At 41.2% G+C, this 18,394-nt stretch overlaps 1 protein-coding gene across 1 annotated transcript; it reads left to right on the top strand.

Moving 5' to 3' along the window:
- Nucleotides 1–4,013: 4,013 nt before the first annotated feature.
- skp2 (S-phase kinase-associated protein 2, E3 ubiquitin protein ligase) lies at nucleotides 4,014–17,388 on the top strand. Its single transcript, XM_085926939.1, has 10 exons — nucleotides 4,014–4,182; nucleotides 4,743–4,993; nucleotides 6,484–6,595; nucleotides 8,230–8,373; nucleotides 10,326–10,460; nucleotides 14,449–14,547; nucleotides 14,635–14,762; nucleotides 15,403–15,454; nucleotides 16,723–16,830; nucleotides 16,904–17,388. The coding sequence occupies exons 1-10, from the start codon at nucleotides 4,169–4,171 to the stop codon at nucleotides 17,118–17,120; spliced, it is 1,260 nt and encodes a 419-aa protein (XP_085783065.1). The 5' UTR covers nucleotides 4,014–4,168; the 3' UTR covers nucleotides 17,121–17,388.
- The last annotated feature ends 1,006 nt before the right edge of the window (nucleotides 17,389–18,394 follow it).

Genomic DNA, 18,394 nt, shown 5'->3' with positions numbered 1-18,394 from the left:
AACACCAGCAAAACCAAGGAGCTGGTGGTGGATTTTAGGAGGAAGAGAGGGGCCTCAGTCCCCATCACCATCAAGGGAGTGGAAGTTGAAAGAGTGGACTCCTACGGGTACCTGGGGGTACACATTAACAACAAACTGGACTGGATCGACAACACCGAGGCTCTTATCAGGAAGGGGCAGAGCAGGATGTTTTTCCTGAGAACGCTGATGTCGTTTAATGTTTGTAATAGGCTACTGAGAATGTTTTACCAGTCAGTGGTCTCCAGTGTCCTGTTCTTTGCAGTGGCCTGCTGGGGAGGCAACATCTGTGCAGTTTTTGTAGTTCACTTATTCTAAATGATAATTATTAATTGTATTTAAAATAAAAACGTCTATTTTGAAAGAAAATCTGAATTTGGAATACTTGACCAGTTTAAGGCCTATTTTGTTTGTTTTTTAAAGAAAGCTCAATCTGGCTTTTATTTTTACATACTGTTTAATTTTTGTCTATAAATAAAAAACACAAGTGTCTGCAAGTATATACAAAACACTGAGACTTCATTTACTATACAACACATTGCAAAGCAGCTGGAACTGTGACAAAACACTTTACATACCACAATGAGACAACCAAGATAGTGCTAACAGACAATTACATTACAAATTACCGCATTTTTTGGACTAAAAGTCGCGCCGGAATATAGGTCGCACTAGCCATAAAATGCACAATAACGTGAAAAAAACATATATGTCACTCCGGAGTATAAGTCTCATTTTGGGGGAAATTTATTCGACAAAATCCAACACCAAGAACAGACATGAATGAGCAACAAACGATAGGTATGCTAACGTGACATAAACACAAACGAAGAGCTGAGAATGAGCCTGATTTAACATTCAGAGTTATTCAAATAACTATTACATAACACATTTATAAAACCATCTGTTTCACTCCAATTCATTAAATCCATCGATCGTCCTTCATGTCAACAATGCCGGTTGAATATTGCACTTCAAAATATTCCATATATAAATTATATACCAAATAACTATTATATAATCAATAATATTATCAAGCCATCTGTGTCACTCCAAATCATTGAATCCATTGATCAAATTCCTCGTCCTTTGTCAACAACGCCGCATGTGCGCCCTGACGTCAGCCTCGTCGTTATTCCACAGCTCTAGGATATTATAAATAGTATATTGTAGCGTGAACAAAGTACAAGGAAAGACGTAGATTTGGTAAATGGCTCATTATTTTACAAAACAAGAGTTCAACGAGCCAACAACTACTGAACTGTAACGATAAAAACATACAAGTTGCTACACGAAATAAAATATATCAAATAACTACAACATAAATCAGGGGTGTCCAAGCTTTTTGCAAGGAGGGCCAGATTTGATAAAGTGAAGGGGCCCGGGGGCCAGTAGTTTTTTCGGACATTTTTTTAACTACAATTTCATCCAAATAAACACTGTTATAAAACAAATTTCATTCTCCCAATTGTCTTTATTTTTTAAATGACAAAATAACCAAATATAAGCCACTCAGGCAGATGTGAACAACTCTAAAAACACAAATTCTGCCTTTCATTCATATCTGAAGAGTCCAATAACATTGAACAAACTGTATGAAATACCTTAAATTTACATGAGTTTAAAATTATTTTCGCCTCATGAACATTTTAAACAGGAGTTATAAGTAATACATAAAATACGATCACATTGAACAAACTGTATGAAATACCTTAAATTTACATGAGTTTAAAATTATTTTCGCCTCATGAACATTTCACACAGGGTTCACGCAGCCGGTTCGCGCGTACCCTTTTTACAACGGGTTTATTTCCGCATTTGACTTGCGCATGCTCCGCATAGCAGGACAGCTGGAGTCATGTTCTCGCTGTGAAATCACGCCGGGTCGCACGAGATTACATTTCTGCGGCATAAATATAAAATAGCTTTGGTACGTGTGTATTAAAGCGCTGGTCAACAATGGCGGCGGGCCACATACTAAAGATTTTATCACAGAGGCTGCGGGCCTGATGAAATTTGACCACGGGCCGCAATTGGCCCGCGGGCCGGACTTTGGACATGGCTGACATAAATAGTTCACCGCCACACGGCCCCAAGCACCGGCGTCGACTTCCAGGCGTGTGGCGGCATCGACTTCCATCCCGGAGGTGGCACTTCCAGCCACGGAGGTGGAAGAGAGCTCCATAGAATAGGACTGGGCGTGCGTAAAAGCCATGTCCGAGCCCCATCCACCGTCCCCAGACAGCCACCCGGCCGAGCGCCGGTCCCCGACTTCCATCCACGGAGGTGAAAGAGAGCTCCATCTGTGTCACTCCAATTCATTAAATCCATCGATTGTCCTATATGTAAACAATGCCGCGTATGCGTTGCATATGCTGACGTGGGACTCGTAAGTTGCATTTCTAGTTATTCCACAGTATATTTCAAATTACTATCATATTACAACATTTTCAAACCTTCAGTGTCACTCAAAGTCATTAAATCCTTCAAACTCTTCGTCCTCCGTGTCACTTACAAACAAAGCCGCTAATGATGTCAGTAGTACGTGGGGCCCTTCGTCATCTTCGTCATCCCGTGATCGAATCTTTGTCCTTTATGTAAACAACCACCGCGCCGCTGACGTCACTTGAAATTCAAATTACAGTAACCCCTTGCTACATCGCGGTTCGTTTATCGCGGTTTTAATTATATTTTTTAATTGTGAAAATTTGTGAAAAAATTCACATAAGTTGTTCCTCAGTGTAAGTCGCCCCCCCCACCCAAAAAATAAAAAAAACACGATTTATGGTCCGAAAAATACAGTAATATAAACTATTGACATCAAAATACAGTTGAAGAACACTGTCAATCAAAAGCCAAAGGGAAAAAAAAACGTTTTTCACTTTTTAAATCATGCTTTGTTTAGTGGTGCGATACCAACCACCTTCTGCTCAACACCAGCAAAACCAAGGAGCTGGTGGTGGATTTTAGGAGGAAGAGAGGGGCCTCAGTCCCCATCACCATCAAGGGAGTGGAAGTTGAAAGAGTGGACTCCTACGGGTACCTGGGGGTACACATTAACAACAAACTGGACTGGATCGACAACACCGAGGCTCTTATCAGGAAGGGGCAGAGCAGGATGTTTTTCCTGAGAACGCTGATGTCGTTTAATGTTTGTAATAGGCTACTGAGAATGTTTTACCAGTCAGTGGTCTCCAGTGTCCTGTTCTTTGCAGTGGCCTGCTGGGGAGGCAACATCTGTGCCAGGGACGCTACCAAATTGAACAAGTGGGTGAATAAGTCCAGCTCGGAGGTAGTGGACAGCCCAGAGGTGGTGGCTGAACAGAGGATGGGGAAAAAAACTTGCGGCCATGTTGGCCAATCCCTCCCATCCACTGTACATCGAGCTGACGGGGATGAGGAGCAAATTCACCAACAGATTTGTCTTCCCTCATCAGAGATTTGGAGAGTCGTTTATCCCAGCTGCACTCCGACTCTACAACCAGGCCCTGCAGGCACGGGGAGACCTGGAGCTAGAGTTGATAGGCTGACTTGGGACTTTTATTATTTATTTGCACATGATTCACTTTAGCAAACTTCCAGCTTGCAGTGCTTATTTATTGGACCAGCAGTGTTTATATTTGGCATTGTCAACTCTGTTTTTCTGTTTGTTTTTCTCTTTTTAAACGTCATTAGGTGTTTGACAACTGATTTTCCCCAGGAGACAATAAATCAAATCGATCAATCAAATTGATTTTGCATGAAAATTGGTCCTTTAAAAGAAATGTCACTTCTAAATGCAGTGCTGGGTGAATTAATCCATGTGAAGATCTGAGTGTATGCAGACTAACGAAAACATTTTTCTCTCTTGCAATAACTCTTAAAACCTGTGTGGGACAGATCATATGATGAAAATCTCACGTTAATCCCTAGAAATAGTTCGCGTTCTCTCTTAAAAAGAAGAATGGAAACGCGCATGCGCGTTTAACCTGTATCAGAACGGATGTTTAATAGGCGCGTGGTAAGTGACGTAATAGCGTAAGGCGCCCTGCAGTTGGCGGCCAGTTTAAAACCATCCAAGTTGGACGGCTGCAGAAAAAGATTGTCGTGGTGATCTCCAGTACATGCTGTTTTCTAGTTTTAGCACCTTTTCCTACCTGAAACGGAGGTGATGCCAGGAGACAGGTATGATTATATTTATTTGTGCTTGATTTTAAACAGGTTTTGGGCATTCCACCCCTCGTGAAACGAAACTCTGCTATCTCGGTGGTATTCTGGTTCCCGAATGGCTATTGCTTTAATGCATAGCAACTGAATGGTTTACAAGTTTTCAATATTCAAAATGATTTGTGCAATATGTCCCTCTAAAATTGCAAATTTAACCAGATTTACCCATTGCCTTGAGCGGACCGCGCTTTGTTTTTGGTGAGCCTCCCGCTCAATCTACCGTTTCTCTAATAGAGTAGCTCTTATGTTAGTGGGAAAAAAGTGCAAATAGTTTCGTTATGACTGCAACTCTACCAGAAAGGTTTATGCACGCGTGTCTTCGTGCATAAAACGAGTTTTTCCGAATTTGCGCGGTCAAAGTTTTGTCTCAATATGGCGGGCAAACCTATCTTGCAGGAATATGTCCTCTTCCAAAGCATTGCCCACAGATCGTAATAAAAAAAACGAATGAAATGTTGTCAAACTCGATCGTATTAACATCATAAAAGTGCTCATTTTTTCAATTGCCTTCCACCCAGCGTGCCTCTGCAGGATGTGTTTTGCTTCGGTGTCCAAGGCTCCATGTTGTCCGGAGCCAAGAGTAGCAGCAAGCACAAGTGGCAAGACGACTTGACTGAGGGCCTGGACACTGAATGCACTCCAACGGACCTCATTCAACAGTGGTCACCTGGGCACAAACGGCAACATTCTCCTAGTAAAGGCAAAGAGAATGACGGATCCCCTTTTGTAATTTCCAAACGATCAAGGAAGAGGACAGAATCAATATCTGGTAAGAACCCGGGTTATAATAGCATCGGAATGTTCACTTTTCACAATTCGGTCATCTTCCATATTTCTTATCTGAGGGTCGTGGGCATCTGGACCCTATCCCAGCAGATTTTGAGCGGTAGACGTACACCCTGAACTGGTTGCCAGCCTATTGCAGGGCACATATAGACAGAACAAGCATTCACAGTCACACCTATGAACAATTTGGAGTGATCAGTCAGCCTATCATGTATGTTTTTGGAATGTGGGAGGAAACCGGAGTCGCAGATGGAAATCCATGCAAGCACGGGGAGAACACGCAAAGTCCACACGGTAAGGCTAGAGCCATAATTGAACCCTGCACCTCTGAACTATGAGGTGGACATGTACAGTGCCTCACTGTGTTGGCGCATATCACTTTAACCAAGAGAATAAAATCAAGTAGAATACTTTTTTTAATTATCCCCTCTTAATCACAAAAGAGTCTCAATAGGCTTTATTCGTTCTCAGTTGACAAATATTAATGACATTCCGTGATATTAACCCCAAAGAGGGACATGGAAAAACTCCCCAAAAACATCTAAGAAAAAATAAGAAACTTTAAGAAGGGGCAGATGGGGGGCGGGTTAATCACAACGACCAGGTTGGAATGAATGTCAAATGGGCACCAATAAAGCTAGCATAAAGCAAGGACAGTCTCTCTTTCCATTCCTTATTTGCCACATTGCCAACTTCAAAAGTGGATTTGCAACTTAAATTCTTGTTGTGTGGTATTACATCATGCGGTGTGTAGTATATTTTTTGATACATATCTTTTCTATGATATAACCCAAGTGTCTAGAGTAACCTTTTGTTCATCATCATAGCTTGTCACGCCAAACAGCCAACCATTCTAGGGTGTTCTGATTCAGATTCAGCAAGTCAGCGTTGTTCCGGCTGCATGATAAAGGGCACGCTCGGAGGATATGGTCGATGGTCTGGGCGCCCTCTCCTTATCTTTTTACCACTCACAAGATCGCAATTGGTTGGACTGTTTTGGCGTTAGGATTGGTCTCTTTACGGATTAACAGGGTCACGACGTTCCTAACTTGACCCCCACATTTTGGTGATTAAAAAACAGCAAAGCCATTCTGCCGCAAACACAACAATGTCACTTGGTGGCGGTATTTTATTGACTGTTGCTAGATGACTTCATTTTTTCACACAGTATACAAGGACCACAGGTGCTAACAACTGTTCAACATGCCTTCTTCCGGCCAACAACCTTGAAGTATAATACAGAAATAACCACATTTAAATTCAATCTAACAAGCTAATGTATTACATTAATTGACAGACAGAAACATGGGACAGGTTCGCTAAATTATGTGTACAGTTAGTTTTGTTACGCGAAATATACGTTCAGTTTTTATTTTTTGTTATTGAATTTTTTTTTAAATTTTGTAAAATAAAATAACCCCGCGAAGAAGTAAGAAAATACTTTGTCTTAATCATGTCTTTTATATCCTGCAGGCATTTCATGGGACCACCTTCCAGACGAGTTGATCCTCCAGATCCTCTTCTTCCTACCTCTGCAGGACCTCCTCAAGACATCTGTTATTTGCAGGCGCTGGCATCGTTTGGCGTAAGTAGTCGATAACTGTTTCTTGGAACTCTCTCTATCTCTCTCTCTCTCTCTATCTATATATCTGTCTATCTCTCTATATCTCTCTCTATATCTCTCTATATATATCTCTATATATCTATATATCTATCTATATCTCTCTCTCTCTCTCTCTATATATATATATATATATATATTGGGGTACTTATATCTATATATATATATATATATATATATATATATACACATGCACACACAGTGGTACCTCTACTTAATTGTTCTCTACGAACTTAATTGGTTCCGCGGTCGGGTTTGTAAGTAGAAACGGTGTGTGTGTGTGTGTGTGTGTGTGTGTGTGTGTGTGTGTGTGTGTGTGTGTGTGTGTGTGTGTGTGTGTGTGTGTGTGTGTGTGTGTGTGTGTGTGTGTGTGTGTGTGTGTGTGTGTGTGTGTGTGTGTGTGTGTGTGTGTGTGTGTGTGTGTGTGTGTGTGTGTGTGTGTGTGTGTGTGTGTGTGTGTGTGTGTGTGTGTGTGTGTGTGTGTGTGTGTGTGTGTGTGTGTGTGTGTGTGTGTGTGTGTGTGTGTGTGTGTGTGTGTGTGTGTGTGTGTGTGTGTGTGTGTGTGTGTGTGTGTGTGTGTGTGTGTGTGCGCGCGCGCATATAGATATTTAAAGATTTATATATATATATATATAGATTGTGTAAACTCGTGTTTCTTTACAACAAAACACAGTTACTTTATGGCTGTTGCAAGCTTCTCTCTGCCCCTCCTCTTCCTGTTTCTTTTTCTCGCACTCTTTTGTTATATTAAAAAAAAATACCAAAGGTTTACCAGTAATAAACAAGAATAACATGTTGAAAATTGGAGAATTGAGGAGAGAATCTCATTAAGAGAATGATGACAGCGTAGTGATTGGACGTAAAACGTAGAGTACGTACCTCCGCCGCCATTGATAAATAAATACTACCGTGCAAATCTGTAAAGTTGTTCTGTGTGGCACACAGACGTGATATACAGGCGTAATAGGTAGACCCGATGAACCAATCAGAGGACATTATGTTTTACATAAATCGGGGCGGTAAACCAATCAGATAAATTGATAAGTAAATAGTATCGTTTGTGCAAAGAAAACAGCATTAGAACCCTCTAGAATGGCATCCTAGACAACGAGACATGCTTACGAGGCACAATTTGAGCTTTCTGGAAAGCCAGGATCATTGCAGAAGAGCAACGTGACAAAGACGAGAAGGAACTTGGCACTTTTAATAGTGAACTTGCCCAATTGTTTAATTTGGATACAGAAGATGAGGACTTGGACGGATTTCCGTATGAATATCGATTTAACAATAACGTGAGTACATGGTTAAACAGTAGAATAAAGTACAACCGAACACACTTGCTCCTGTGACGTTTTTTTTTTCTTTCTCGTAAGTCATGGCATGCGATGCACCCTATGTGCAGATTAAATACAGAAAAGCCCCAAGAATTGAGTCTGCACCTTTTAACACGAAGCACCTTATGGTGTGGAAAATACAGTAATAATATTGCAGTGGCTTAGAATAATTCTATGAATTTTAACTAGACACTTAATGATTAAAACCAAAAACTTGCATCCTTGCAGCTGATGGTCTCACTTTTCCGTGTGTGTGTTTTTCAGGTTTGATGAGTCACTTTGGCAAAGTGTGGACCTGGAGGGGGTGACCAGTATGGGTTTAGCACTGCAGCAGGTGTTCAAGACGGGGGTGCGCAGGTTACGATGCCCTCGCTCTTTCATAAACAACCTTCACCTAAAGGGCACATGGTGAGTTTAGACATTAATGTGACTTGTCTGTCAGTGTTTAGTGAGTTGCCAGATTTGCTAGAAAGTCAATCAGTCATAAAACAGAGAAAGCGAGAGAAAAAATATTGTCTGAATATCATCTCTTGTTGAAACCGTTATGAGCCCCAAAAATTAAAACATTTATTCATTGTGTAATTTTTAATTAATTGGTGACCAGAATTTTTGTCGTATCTGAACTATCAGCCAAAAAAAAAAACATGTATACACACATACCCCCATAAATACAGGAGTTGAGTAGTATTTAGATAAGATTCTGGTTTGGAAAAAAATAATTGACTAAATTAAATCACTCACAGCTTGCATAACTGTAAATTTATTGCTCTCAAAATAATTAAATGTATAGCGATTTGTATCCGTTACTGGCAACGAACGTGAGAACGGTACACAATTAAATGAAAATGTCCAAATAGGGCCTAAAGTGTCAAGATTTTGTGTCGTCACAAATATTTTCCAGCGGCACGGTGACGCACTGGTTAGCATATCCACCTCACAGTTCGGAGGCTGCGGGTTCGATTCCATCTGTGGCCCTCCCTGCGTGGAGTTTGCAGGTTCTCCCTGTGCCTGCGTGGGTTTTCTCCGAGAAGTCCGGTTTTCCCTCACATCCCAAAAACGTGCATGGTAGACTGATTGGGCATTCCAAATTGCCAGTAGGTGTGAGTGCGGGTGGTTGTTCATCTCTGTGTACCCTGCAATTGACTGGCAACCGATTTCCCCCACCTGCTGCTCGATGACTGCTGGAATAGGCTCCAGCATGCCCACAACCCCCATGGGTACAAGCGGTACAAAAAATGAATGAATGAATGGACAAATATTTTCAGCTCTGCCTTGATACTTTTTGTGCACTGACTTCACCCAAGATTCTTATGTTGCCACTTGGTAGATTCTCCTCCTTTACAGCTCAAGGCTGCTTAAGTTAGAGTCTTTTTGAGGTTGCCCAATTGTATTATGGTCTGGAGACATTCTTGACCAGTCCTTCACTTTTACCCTCAGCTTGTTTAGTAGGGCCTGGATGTGTGTTAAGGGTACTTATCATCTGTTGAACCACTGGATCATCTTGGCCATTTTTCTGAAGTTCAGTTTCAGGGTGTGGTAATGTTATCTGGGTAGTCTTTATGTAGAGATTTTTTTTCCTTCCCCGATACAAGGGGTCGGCAACCCAAAATGTCCAAAGAGCCATATTGGGCCAAAATAACCAAAAACCATACCTGTCTGGAGCGGTCAAAATCTAAAAGCCTTTTATAAGGCAACATAGACTGTCAATACATAAGCTGTATGCCTACTAACTAAGTAGGTTACAAATACAAAATGAACATTCATGAATAAATGTCTTTCTGGAGTGAAGTCACAAACCCCTTCTGCGACCCTCTCCTACTCGGTGCGCCGTCTGTAGCGACTGAAATCAGGTGGCCAGTGTGTAGCTCTGTCATTTAAACACAACAGCACAGCCTCACAGACGTCCTCCCCCCGTGTTTGGCCCTTCAATGGTATCAATACAATCATTTCTTCCTGCGGCCCATTAGAGTTCATGTACCTGCATAGCAGAGCTGTCTGTTCAATATTGGTCACGTCACACGACTCATCCCAGGCATTTTTACAGCATAAGAATGTTTGTGTCATGTTTGCCATCTAAAAAAAAAAAAATATATATATATATATATATATATATATATATATATATATATATATATATATATATATATATCGCCCATCTTTTTCCATTTTCACACATTTTTGCAAAAGCTCCAGGAAGCCGCTAGGAGGGGGTGCTAAAGAGCCGCCTCACATAGATGTGTAATGTAAATGTAAGTCACTTCTGTGAGATACCGTACGCGTGTGTGTGTGTATATGTCTGCTGTTATTGTCCTATAGTTGTTTATATTTGTAAAAGCGTTGCCGCATTTTTGCCACGTTAGCACACTGCAGGTTGCTGAAATGGACCTTTCTAGCTCAATCATCACCACGCCCATCCTTGAGAGCATCATCTGTAGCTGTAATCTGATAGAGTGTCTTAGTCTGGAAGGCCTGCAGCTCTCTGACAACATTATCAGGTTAGTTCTCTCCTCACTGCACTCTTCTGTGTTTGCAGGTAACAATAGCCTAAAGTTGTAAAAAAACAAAACTTTAAAGGATACTGTAACCATAAAATGGATGAAAGTAAAATTTGCTCAAGGTGATTATTTCAAGTGACCTATATCATGCTGCTTACATCAGGTGAAAACCAAAAACAACCCAAAATGTGTACACATCCCAAACTTTTGGAATCAACAAAGATTTGCCAGTACAAAAATGAAAGTGACATCCTGTTATGTAAATACTGTATTTTCCGGACTATAAGTCGCTCCGGAGTATACGTCTCATCAGCCATAATATGCATAATAAAGAGGTCACGCCGGAGTACCGTAATTTTCGGACTATAAGTCGCACCAGCCATAAAATGCACAATAATTGCCAAAATCCAACACCAAGAACAGACATGAACGAGCAACAACAGGCTAAACGTTAGGTATGCTAACGTGACATAAACACAAACGAAGAGCTGAGAACTGGCCTGACGTAACATTCAGAGTTATTCTAATAACTATTACATAAATAACATGTTTACAAAGCCATCTGTGTCACTCCAATTCGTTAAATTAATAGATCGTCCTTTATGTAAATAATGTCGCGTACGCGCGCAGTCGGACTCATCATGATTTGCATTTCAAATTATTCCACAGACCCATATAACAATATATAAAGTATATTTCAAATGACTATCATATTACAACAATATTATCAAACCATGTGTCACTCCAAATCATTAAATCCATCGATCAAATCCCTCGTCCTTTGTCAACAAAGCCGCGCGTGCGCCCTGACGTCAGCCTCGTCGTTATTCCACAGATCTAGTATATAACTATATTGTAGCGTTAACAAAGTACAAGCAAAGACGTGGGTCTGGTAAACGGCTCTTTATTTAACAAAACAAGAGTTCAACGAGGCAACAACTACTGAACATCCAGCCACGGAGGAAGAGAGCTCCATAGAATAGGACCGAGCGTGCGTAAAAGCCATGTCTGAGCCCCATCCACCGTCCCCGGACAGCCACTAGGCCGAGCGCCAGCCCCCAACTTCCATCCACGGAGGTGAAAGAAAGCTCCGTAGAGTATGACCGGGCGCGCGTAAAAGCCATGTCCGAGCCCCATCTACCGTCCCTGGACAGCCACCCGGCCGAGCGCCGGCCCCCGCTTCCGTCCACGGAGGTGAAAGAGAGCTCCCGTCGAGAGGGACCGGGCGTGCGTAAAAGCCATAATAGTTTTTCAAACCTTCTGTGTCACTCCAAATCATTAAATCCTTCAAACTCTTCATCCTCCGTGTCACTTACAAACAAAGCCGCTCATGATGCCGGTAGTACGTGGGGCCCTTCGTCATCTTCGTCAACCCGTGATCGAATCTTTGTCCTTTATGTAAACAACTGCTTCGTCACTGACATCACTCGAAATTCAAATTACAGCAATTCCTTGCTTTTGCAATTTTCTCGGGGGGTCCCTTTTTCTTTTTTTTTTTTTTTTGAAAATTTGTGAAAAAAATTCACATAAGTCGCTCCTCATTATAAATCCCCCAACTAACTAAAACCCACCCAAACTAAAAAAAAAAAAAAAAAAAAGGCGACTTGTAGTCCGACAATTGTAGTATAAATCACATTTTTGGGGACAGCTCAGTGGCCTAGTAGTAGAGTGTCCGCCCTGAGACTGGAAGGTTGTGGTTTCAAACCCCGGCCGGGTCATACCAAAGACTATAAAAATGGAACCCATTGCCTCCCTGCTCAGCACTCAGCATTAAGGGTTGAAATTGGGGGGTTAGATCACCAAATGATTCCCGACCACGGCACCGCTGCTGCTCACTGCTCCCCTCTCCCCCAGGGGATGGATCAAAATCAAGTGGGGATGGGTTAAATGCAGAGGACAAATTTCACCACACCTAGATGTGTGTGTGACGAAGTTTTGTTTTAATTTTTAAACAAAATTGTGCTGAGTTTCAGTGGTCTGCAACATCTTGGATAAAATTAAGTGAAACTTTAAAAAAATTAATAATTCCCTGACATTAATCCACTTTTAAATAGATGCCTTATTGCAGGGGTCTCAAAGTCAATTTACCGGGGGGCGCTGGAGGTTGAGTCTGGGTGAGGCGAGGCCGCATCATGTTTTCCACAAGAAAAGCTCTTATGAAAACATTGCAATGTTATCAAATGTCTTTATTTTTATTTTTTAACACAAAATAGGATGAAAAATGTTAACAAATTCATAAGAAAAAAATCAATCTGAAATAAATAAAATGGAAATAATAAATTAATAATACAGCAGATATAGAAGACTGAAGAAAGCACACATAGTTGCTGACTAGAGAAATTAATGATTATTATTCAGATTCAAATGTCTGTATTAACAGTTCTTTAACATTTAACTGTCTGAACATGAATGGAATATTGAACATAAACTGTTGTGAACATGGCTTCTTCTGCCTACTTCTTGCTGCTAGAGATCTGGCAGCGCAACCTCTCGCATAACTGAGCCACATTTGGCTTAAGGGAGGAAGCAGTTGAGACCCTCAGTAGGGCTTGAAGATGCTCATCAGTAAGTCTGGACCTGTACTTGGACTTATTGAAGTTCAAGCTAGAGAAGAGGTTTTCGCACAAGTATGTGCTCCCGAAAAGACACATGGTCCGCTTGAACATTTGGGAAAGCTCAGGGAAGCTGGGGGGCAATTCTCTCAAAAATTGCCCGAGCTTGTCTGCTTTTCCACTCACCTCCCTGAACTTGGCTTTTAGTTCAGAGTTGCACTGCAGGTCAATGAGCTCCATTTGAAGCACAGGGGGGCATCTTGCACATCAAAGGAGAAGGGGTCTGCAAAAATTTGAAATGTGTCTCTGTGCGTCTTAAAGTCTACAAATCTGTGATCAAATTCCTCCTGTAGCTTCAAAATGACATCCACTGAATGGTGTGCCTGCATCCACGAGTGCCTTGCATGCTGGGAAATGGCAAAGGTTTGTCTGAGAAAGCTGGGCTTTCCATAACATCAGTTTTGCAGAGAATGCTCTCACGTCATAGGCAGCACTGACAAGTTGCCCCTGGCCTTGTAATTTCTTGTTCAGTACATTAAGCTCCTGTGTGATATCAACCAAAAAAGCTAAGTTCATGAGCCATTTAGGATCACTTAGCACAGGAACAGCAACCCCATCTTTCTCCATGAAGGCTTTCACTTCCGCTCTCAACTCAAAAAAATCTCTTCAATATGTTTCCCCTGCTCAGCCAACGTACCTTGTACGTACTTGGCTCGCTCATCTTCCTGGTATTTTGCATGTTCCTCAGCATGTCTAGTTGTGTAATGTTTTTCAAATTGTATTCTTTGTGCACTGCAACTTTCTCTGTGCAAATAAGACATGTTGGGATGCCCCTGTGCTAAACAAAGAAATATTGCTCTTCCCACTTTTCCTGAAATTGTCTACGCTCATCACCAGCCTTTCTCTTTGAAAAATACATGTTTGGGGCTGTGTAACATATAAGTCCACACGATGTCACTGTTGCGTTTCAGTTTCAGTGTTTTGCTGATGCGTCTTTTCCGCTTCTTTTTCTCTCCCGCTGAGCAGCAATTTCCGCGGTCCGGGCTAATGACAACGATTCGCAATAAGCCCGTCGATGTCTCGCCCCCGAGAGCAATATACCCCGCCGTGATTGGTTGGTTTGTTCAGCTCTGCACACATCAATGAAAAATGCGATTTGTATCAAACTCACGGGCCGCACGAACATTAAACTTTCATATTGAGTTGGGGGCCGCAAATTATCGTCCTGCGGGCCAGCGAGCTTGAGACACCTGCCTTATTGGCCTTCAAATTAAATAAGATGCCAATACTCGTTAAAATTCAACAGCGATAATTGGCCCGACTGATTATTGATCGTTCCCTAAAAAGCACATCTGACACTTGAAATGTCTATGTAGGTCCATAGTCATTCATATGCTGGTGATATTGTCACATTAACACTTGAATTCCTCTTGCAGTAGTCTGGCCCAGAATTGGCGTTTACGGGAGCTCAACCTCAGCGGCTGCTCCGACTTCTCTGCTGAGCCCCTCGGCCACATGCTACAATCCTGCACCAGGTCCATTCTTGCAACTTTTTTTTTTTCTTCACTCACACCCCTTAGAACGGACTATCTTCATTTCCATTTGTCGACTCCTTTTGACAGAATAGAACAGTTGAACATATCGTGGTGCCACTTCAATAACAATCATGTGAAGAGTGTGGTAAATCATGTCAGCTCCAACATTACACACCTCAACCTCAGCGGATACAGAGATGGCCTCACACTAGATGGTGAGTAGGGGAGATCTTTAAATTTTAAACTGTTATGTAATTTGATATTTTATGCTTTTTGTCACGTTTACAAGGGAGATCAAATATTAAGAAATATACACACAATATGAACAATTAATTGAATTTAAAACTTAGCATTTCTATTACCAAGACTCAAAACTACCAACAATTTATCTTGAACATTCTATTCTTTTTGTCAAGCACAAAATGACCTTGTAGTAAATAAAATTCAAGCCTCTTGGTTTTTATTCTGCGGCATTTACCTGAACCTTTACAGAATTTTAGCTTTGTATGCGTTCAAACTGAGAATAAGCATCATCTTTGCATCCTTATTGAATTTCTTTTCTTATTTTGTTTTCTTTTTATTTTCACAAGACTTGGGACCTTTAAGGCTAGGGTTAGGCCACACTGTTCTTAGAGAATGGCTTGTCCTGTCTGTTTTAGAGGTTTCCCTCCGCTAAAAAGTACTGGGTGTTCTTGTTGTGCACGCTTTGGACTGGGGAGCAGTGTGGTGATGTAAAGTATTAAATGTGAGCATTTATGAGCAATGACAAATTTGCACTTGAACTCTGCGAATACAGTATTACAGCAAGTAGGTGATAGTAGCTTTCACTGAAATGACTGTTTTCTCTCTTTCTAGATGTGAAAGCCTTGGTTACAAGATGTCCTGATATTCATACACTAGATTTGAGGTATGTTTGTATTCATGCCTTCACACCAAATATTTGCAGTATTCCTCTATGTGCACTTGTCAAGAACATCAAACACTCAAGTGTGGCCTGTTCTTGACAATAATTGCAAAATAATCATTTTCTATTTTCATTTGGAACCTTTCAGATGAGACTTGAAATGCAGTCCCCTTCAAAAATACTTGGCAATAAAAGTACCGTATTTTCCAGACTATAAGGTCCACCAAAAAACCTAAAATTTTCTCAAAAGCCGACAGTGCGCCTTATAGTCCGGTGCGCCTTATATATGCATCAATTTATGAATTTGTTGATCCATACTGGTTGTACACAGTGCTCTGCCAAAATTTTCAGTATGTTTTAAGTACAACTAGTAAATTACAAGGTCGCATCGCTTACCAGCATTACGGCAACCGTGGTCAGGGCGCGTCACTGTTGTACCCGTGGGGCTATTTTATGTCAAAAATGTTTACACTTTGCTGAGGCTCATGGGAGTCTGCGAGCTGAGGCTCATGGGAGTTTGCGGGTGGCTAATGCTATAGTGATAGCTACTATACGCACGAGGCTATTTCATGTCAAAATAGGCTGCTCTGTTAATGTTTCGAGTACATTTACGGATCGATACGGAAGTGAAACATAGGTAAGCAGTACCAAGGTGCTAGATCGAACTTTAGTCAGTTCTGATCATTTTTTAAGCCCTCGTTTGAGAAATGCGATTGTTTACACTTTGCTGAGGCTCATGAGAGTTTGAGGGTGGCTAATGCTATAGTGATAACTGCTATACACACGAGGCTATTTCATGTCAAAATCGGCTGCTCTGTTAATGTTTCGAGTAAATTTACGCATCTATATGGAAGGAAAACATAGGTAAGCAGTACCAAGGTGTTAGATCGAAATTTAGTCAGTTCTGATCATTTTATAGGATAGTTTGAGAAACGCGATTGTTTACAGAGGGCCCATTGGTTATTGGCTAGTGGATGCATATCGCAACCCTAGTCAACCGCAGTTTGTTGCAATATAGCTTCTATTTTATGCGCCTTATAATCCAGTGCGCCTTATATATGGTCAAAGTTTTAAAATGAGCCATTCTTTGAAGGTGCGCCTTTTAGTCCGGAAAATACGGTATATAACAGGAAGTTAACATTTCAGCTTTTGTTGTCGCAACTTTCATCTTGTCCTTGGAAAAGTATATTTGGTGACGGTGTAGCATAGTCCCTTAAGTTGTAGGGGTACAGGGCTCGTTCTTTGTGTTGCCTCATGTTTTTCCTTTCCAGTGACAGCACTCAGCTGATGGCTAACTGCTTCCCTGTGCTGTCTGAGCTCAAACATCTGCACCATCTGTCTTTGAGCCGCTGCTACAACATTCACATTGCCTCACTCACGTGTGTTCCAGCTGCCGTACACATAGCTCTGGTTTTAAACAGGCAGTCCAAATAACTTGAGTTGTGTTTGCAGTGACCTCAGGAAGACATTCCCCAAACTGCAATACCTGGAGGTTTTTGGCCTAGTAAATGACAGCCACTTGTCCTCATTGAGGAAGGAAAACCCCGGCATTTGTATTAACTCGTTGCCTTTCTCTGCTGTCGCCCGACCCACGCCTGCCAGCGTCCTGGAGACCGTTGGCGGCTACAGCATGTGGAACAGGAAAACTCGACTGAGGTTCAAGTTATAGTTTTTTTTTTCTATTTGACCCCAAAAGACATGTAGGAAATGAGTTTGTTGGTATCCATGGTCCAAGTCAATATATTCTAAACACCTAAAGTGTTTCAGATGTTCATAGTTGAGCCACGTTTCTACAGTAGGTATTTTCCACAAGGCCATCAGGTTAGACCTAATTGTATTTTTCTATGTACATTTCCTGTTTGTAGTATTAAAATCGACTTGAAGCAAACATGTCTTCCATATGTTGATTAAAAAATAGTGCCAAAAACCTTAAATTGCTCTTCATTTCAAACAAGTCTGCCATTGGCGAGTGCTTGTTTTTCTGTATATGCACTAAGAAGAAAGGTTGTCCAGCAGTTTAAGATTAAGCACCAATCTTACCTTTATTGTATCAGATATAGTAATACAGCAGAATGCTGTTCGTTGAATGAAACAGGGCCTGTGTTACAGAACCATTTGACAATGAAGAACGCATTAACATACCGTAATTTTCTGACTATAAGTCGCGTTTTTTTTTCATAGTTTGGGTGGCGGGGGCGACTTGTATGTGAATTTTTTTCACAAATTTTCAAAATTCAAAAATCCGCGATGTAGTGAAACCGCGATGTAGCAAGGGATTGCTGTCATTTGAACTGCAAGTGACAGCAGCGCGGCGGTTGTTTACATAAGGACAAAGGATTTGATCACGAGATGACAAAGATGACGAAGGGCCCCACGTTTGAAGGATTTAATGATTTGGAGTGACGCAAGGTTTGAAAAATTTATTGATGTTATAGTTATTTGATATATTTTATTTCGTGTAGCAACTTGTATGTGTTTTTATCGTTACAGTTCAGTAGTTGTTGGCTCGTTGAACTCTTGTTTTGTTAAATAAAGAGCCGTTTCCCAAACCCACGTCTTTCCTGGTACTTTGTTAACACTACAATATAGTTATATACTAGATCTGTGTGGCGCGGCGTTGTTGACATAAAGGACGAGGAATTTGAAAAATGGATTGAATGATTAGAAGTGACACAGATGGCATGATAATGTTGTTACATAAACCCACGTCTTTCCTGGTACTTTGTCAACGCTACAATATAGTTTTATACTAGATCTGTGCGGCGCACGCGCAGCGTTGACAAAGGACGAGGAATTTGATTGATGGATTTAATGATTTGGAGTGACACAGATGGTTTGATAATGTTGTAATATGATAGTTATTTGGAATAACTAGAAATGCTACTTATGAGTCCCACGTCAGAATATGCAACGCATACGCAGCATTGTTTACATATAGGACAA

Source organism: Syngnathus leptorhynchus, chromosome 12, assembly GCF_054491065.1.
Source record: "Syngnathus leptorhynchus isolate UIUO chromosome 12, UIUO_Slep, whole genome shotgun sequence".
NCBI classification, from domain to species: domain Eukaryota; kingdom Metazoa; phylum Chordata; class Actinopteri; order Syngnathiformes; family Syngnathidae; genus Syngnathus; species Syngnathus leptorhynchus.
This window is presented reverse-complemented; position numbering and strand designations above follow the sequence as displayed.

Excerpts from the sequence above, each read along its gene's own strand:
- skp2 (XM_085926939.1), top strand. Across the intron at positions 15,455-16,722 it reads ATTCATACACTAGATTTGAG|TGACAGCACTCAGCTGATGG; the intron begins GTATGTTTGTAT and ends TTTCCTTTCCAG. Across the intron at positions 16,831-16,903 it reads ATTCACATTGCCTCACTCAC|TGACCTCAGGAAGACATTCC; the intron begins GTGTGTTCCAGC and ends TTGTGTTTGCAG.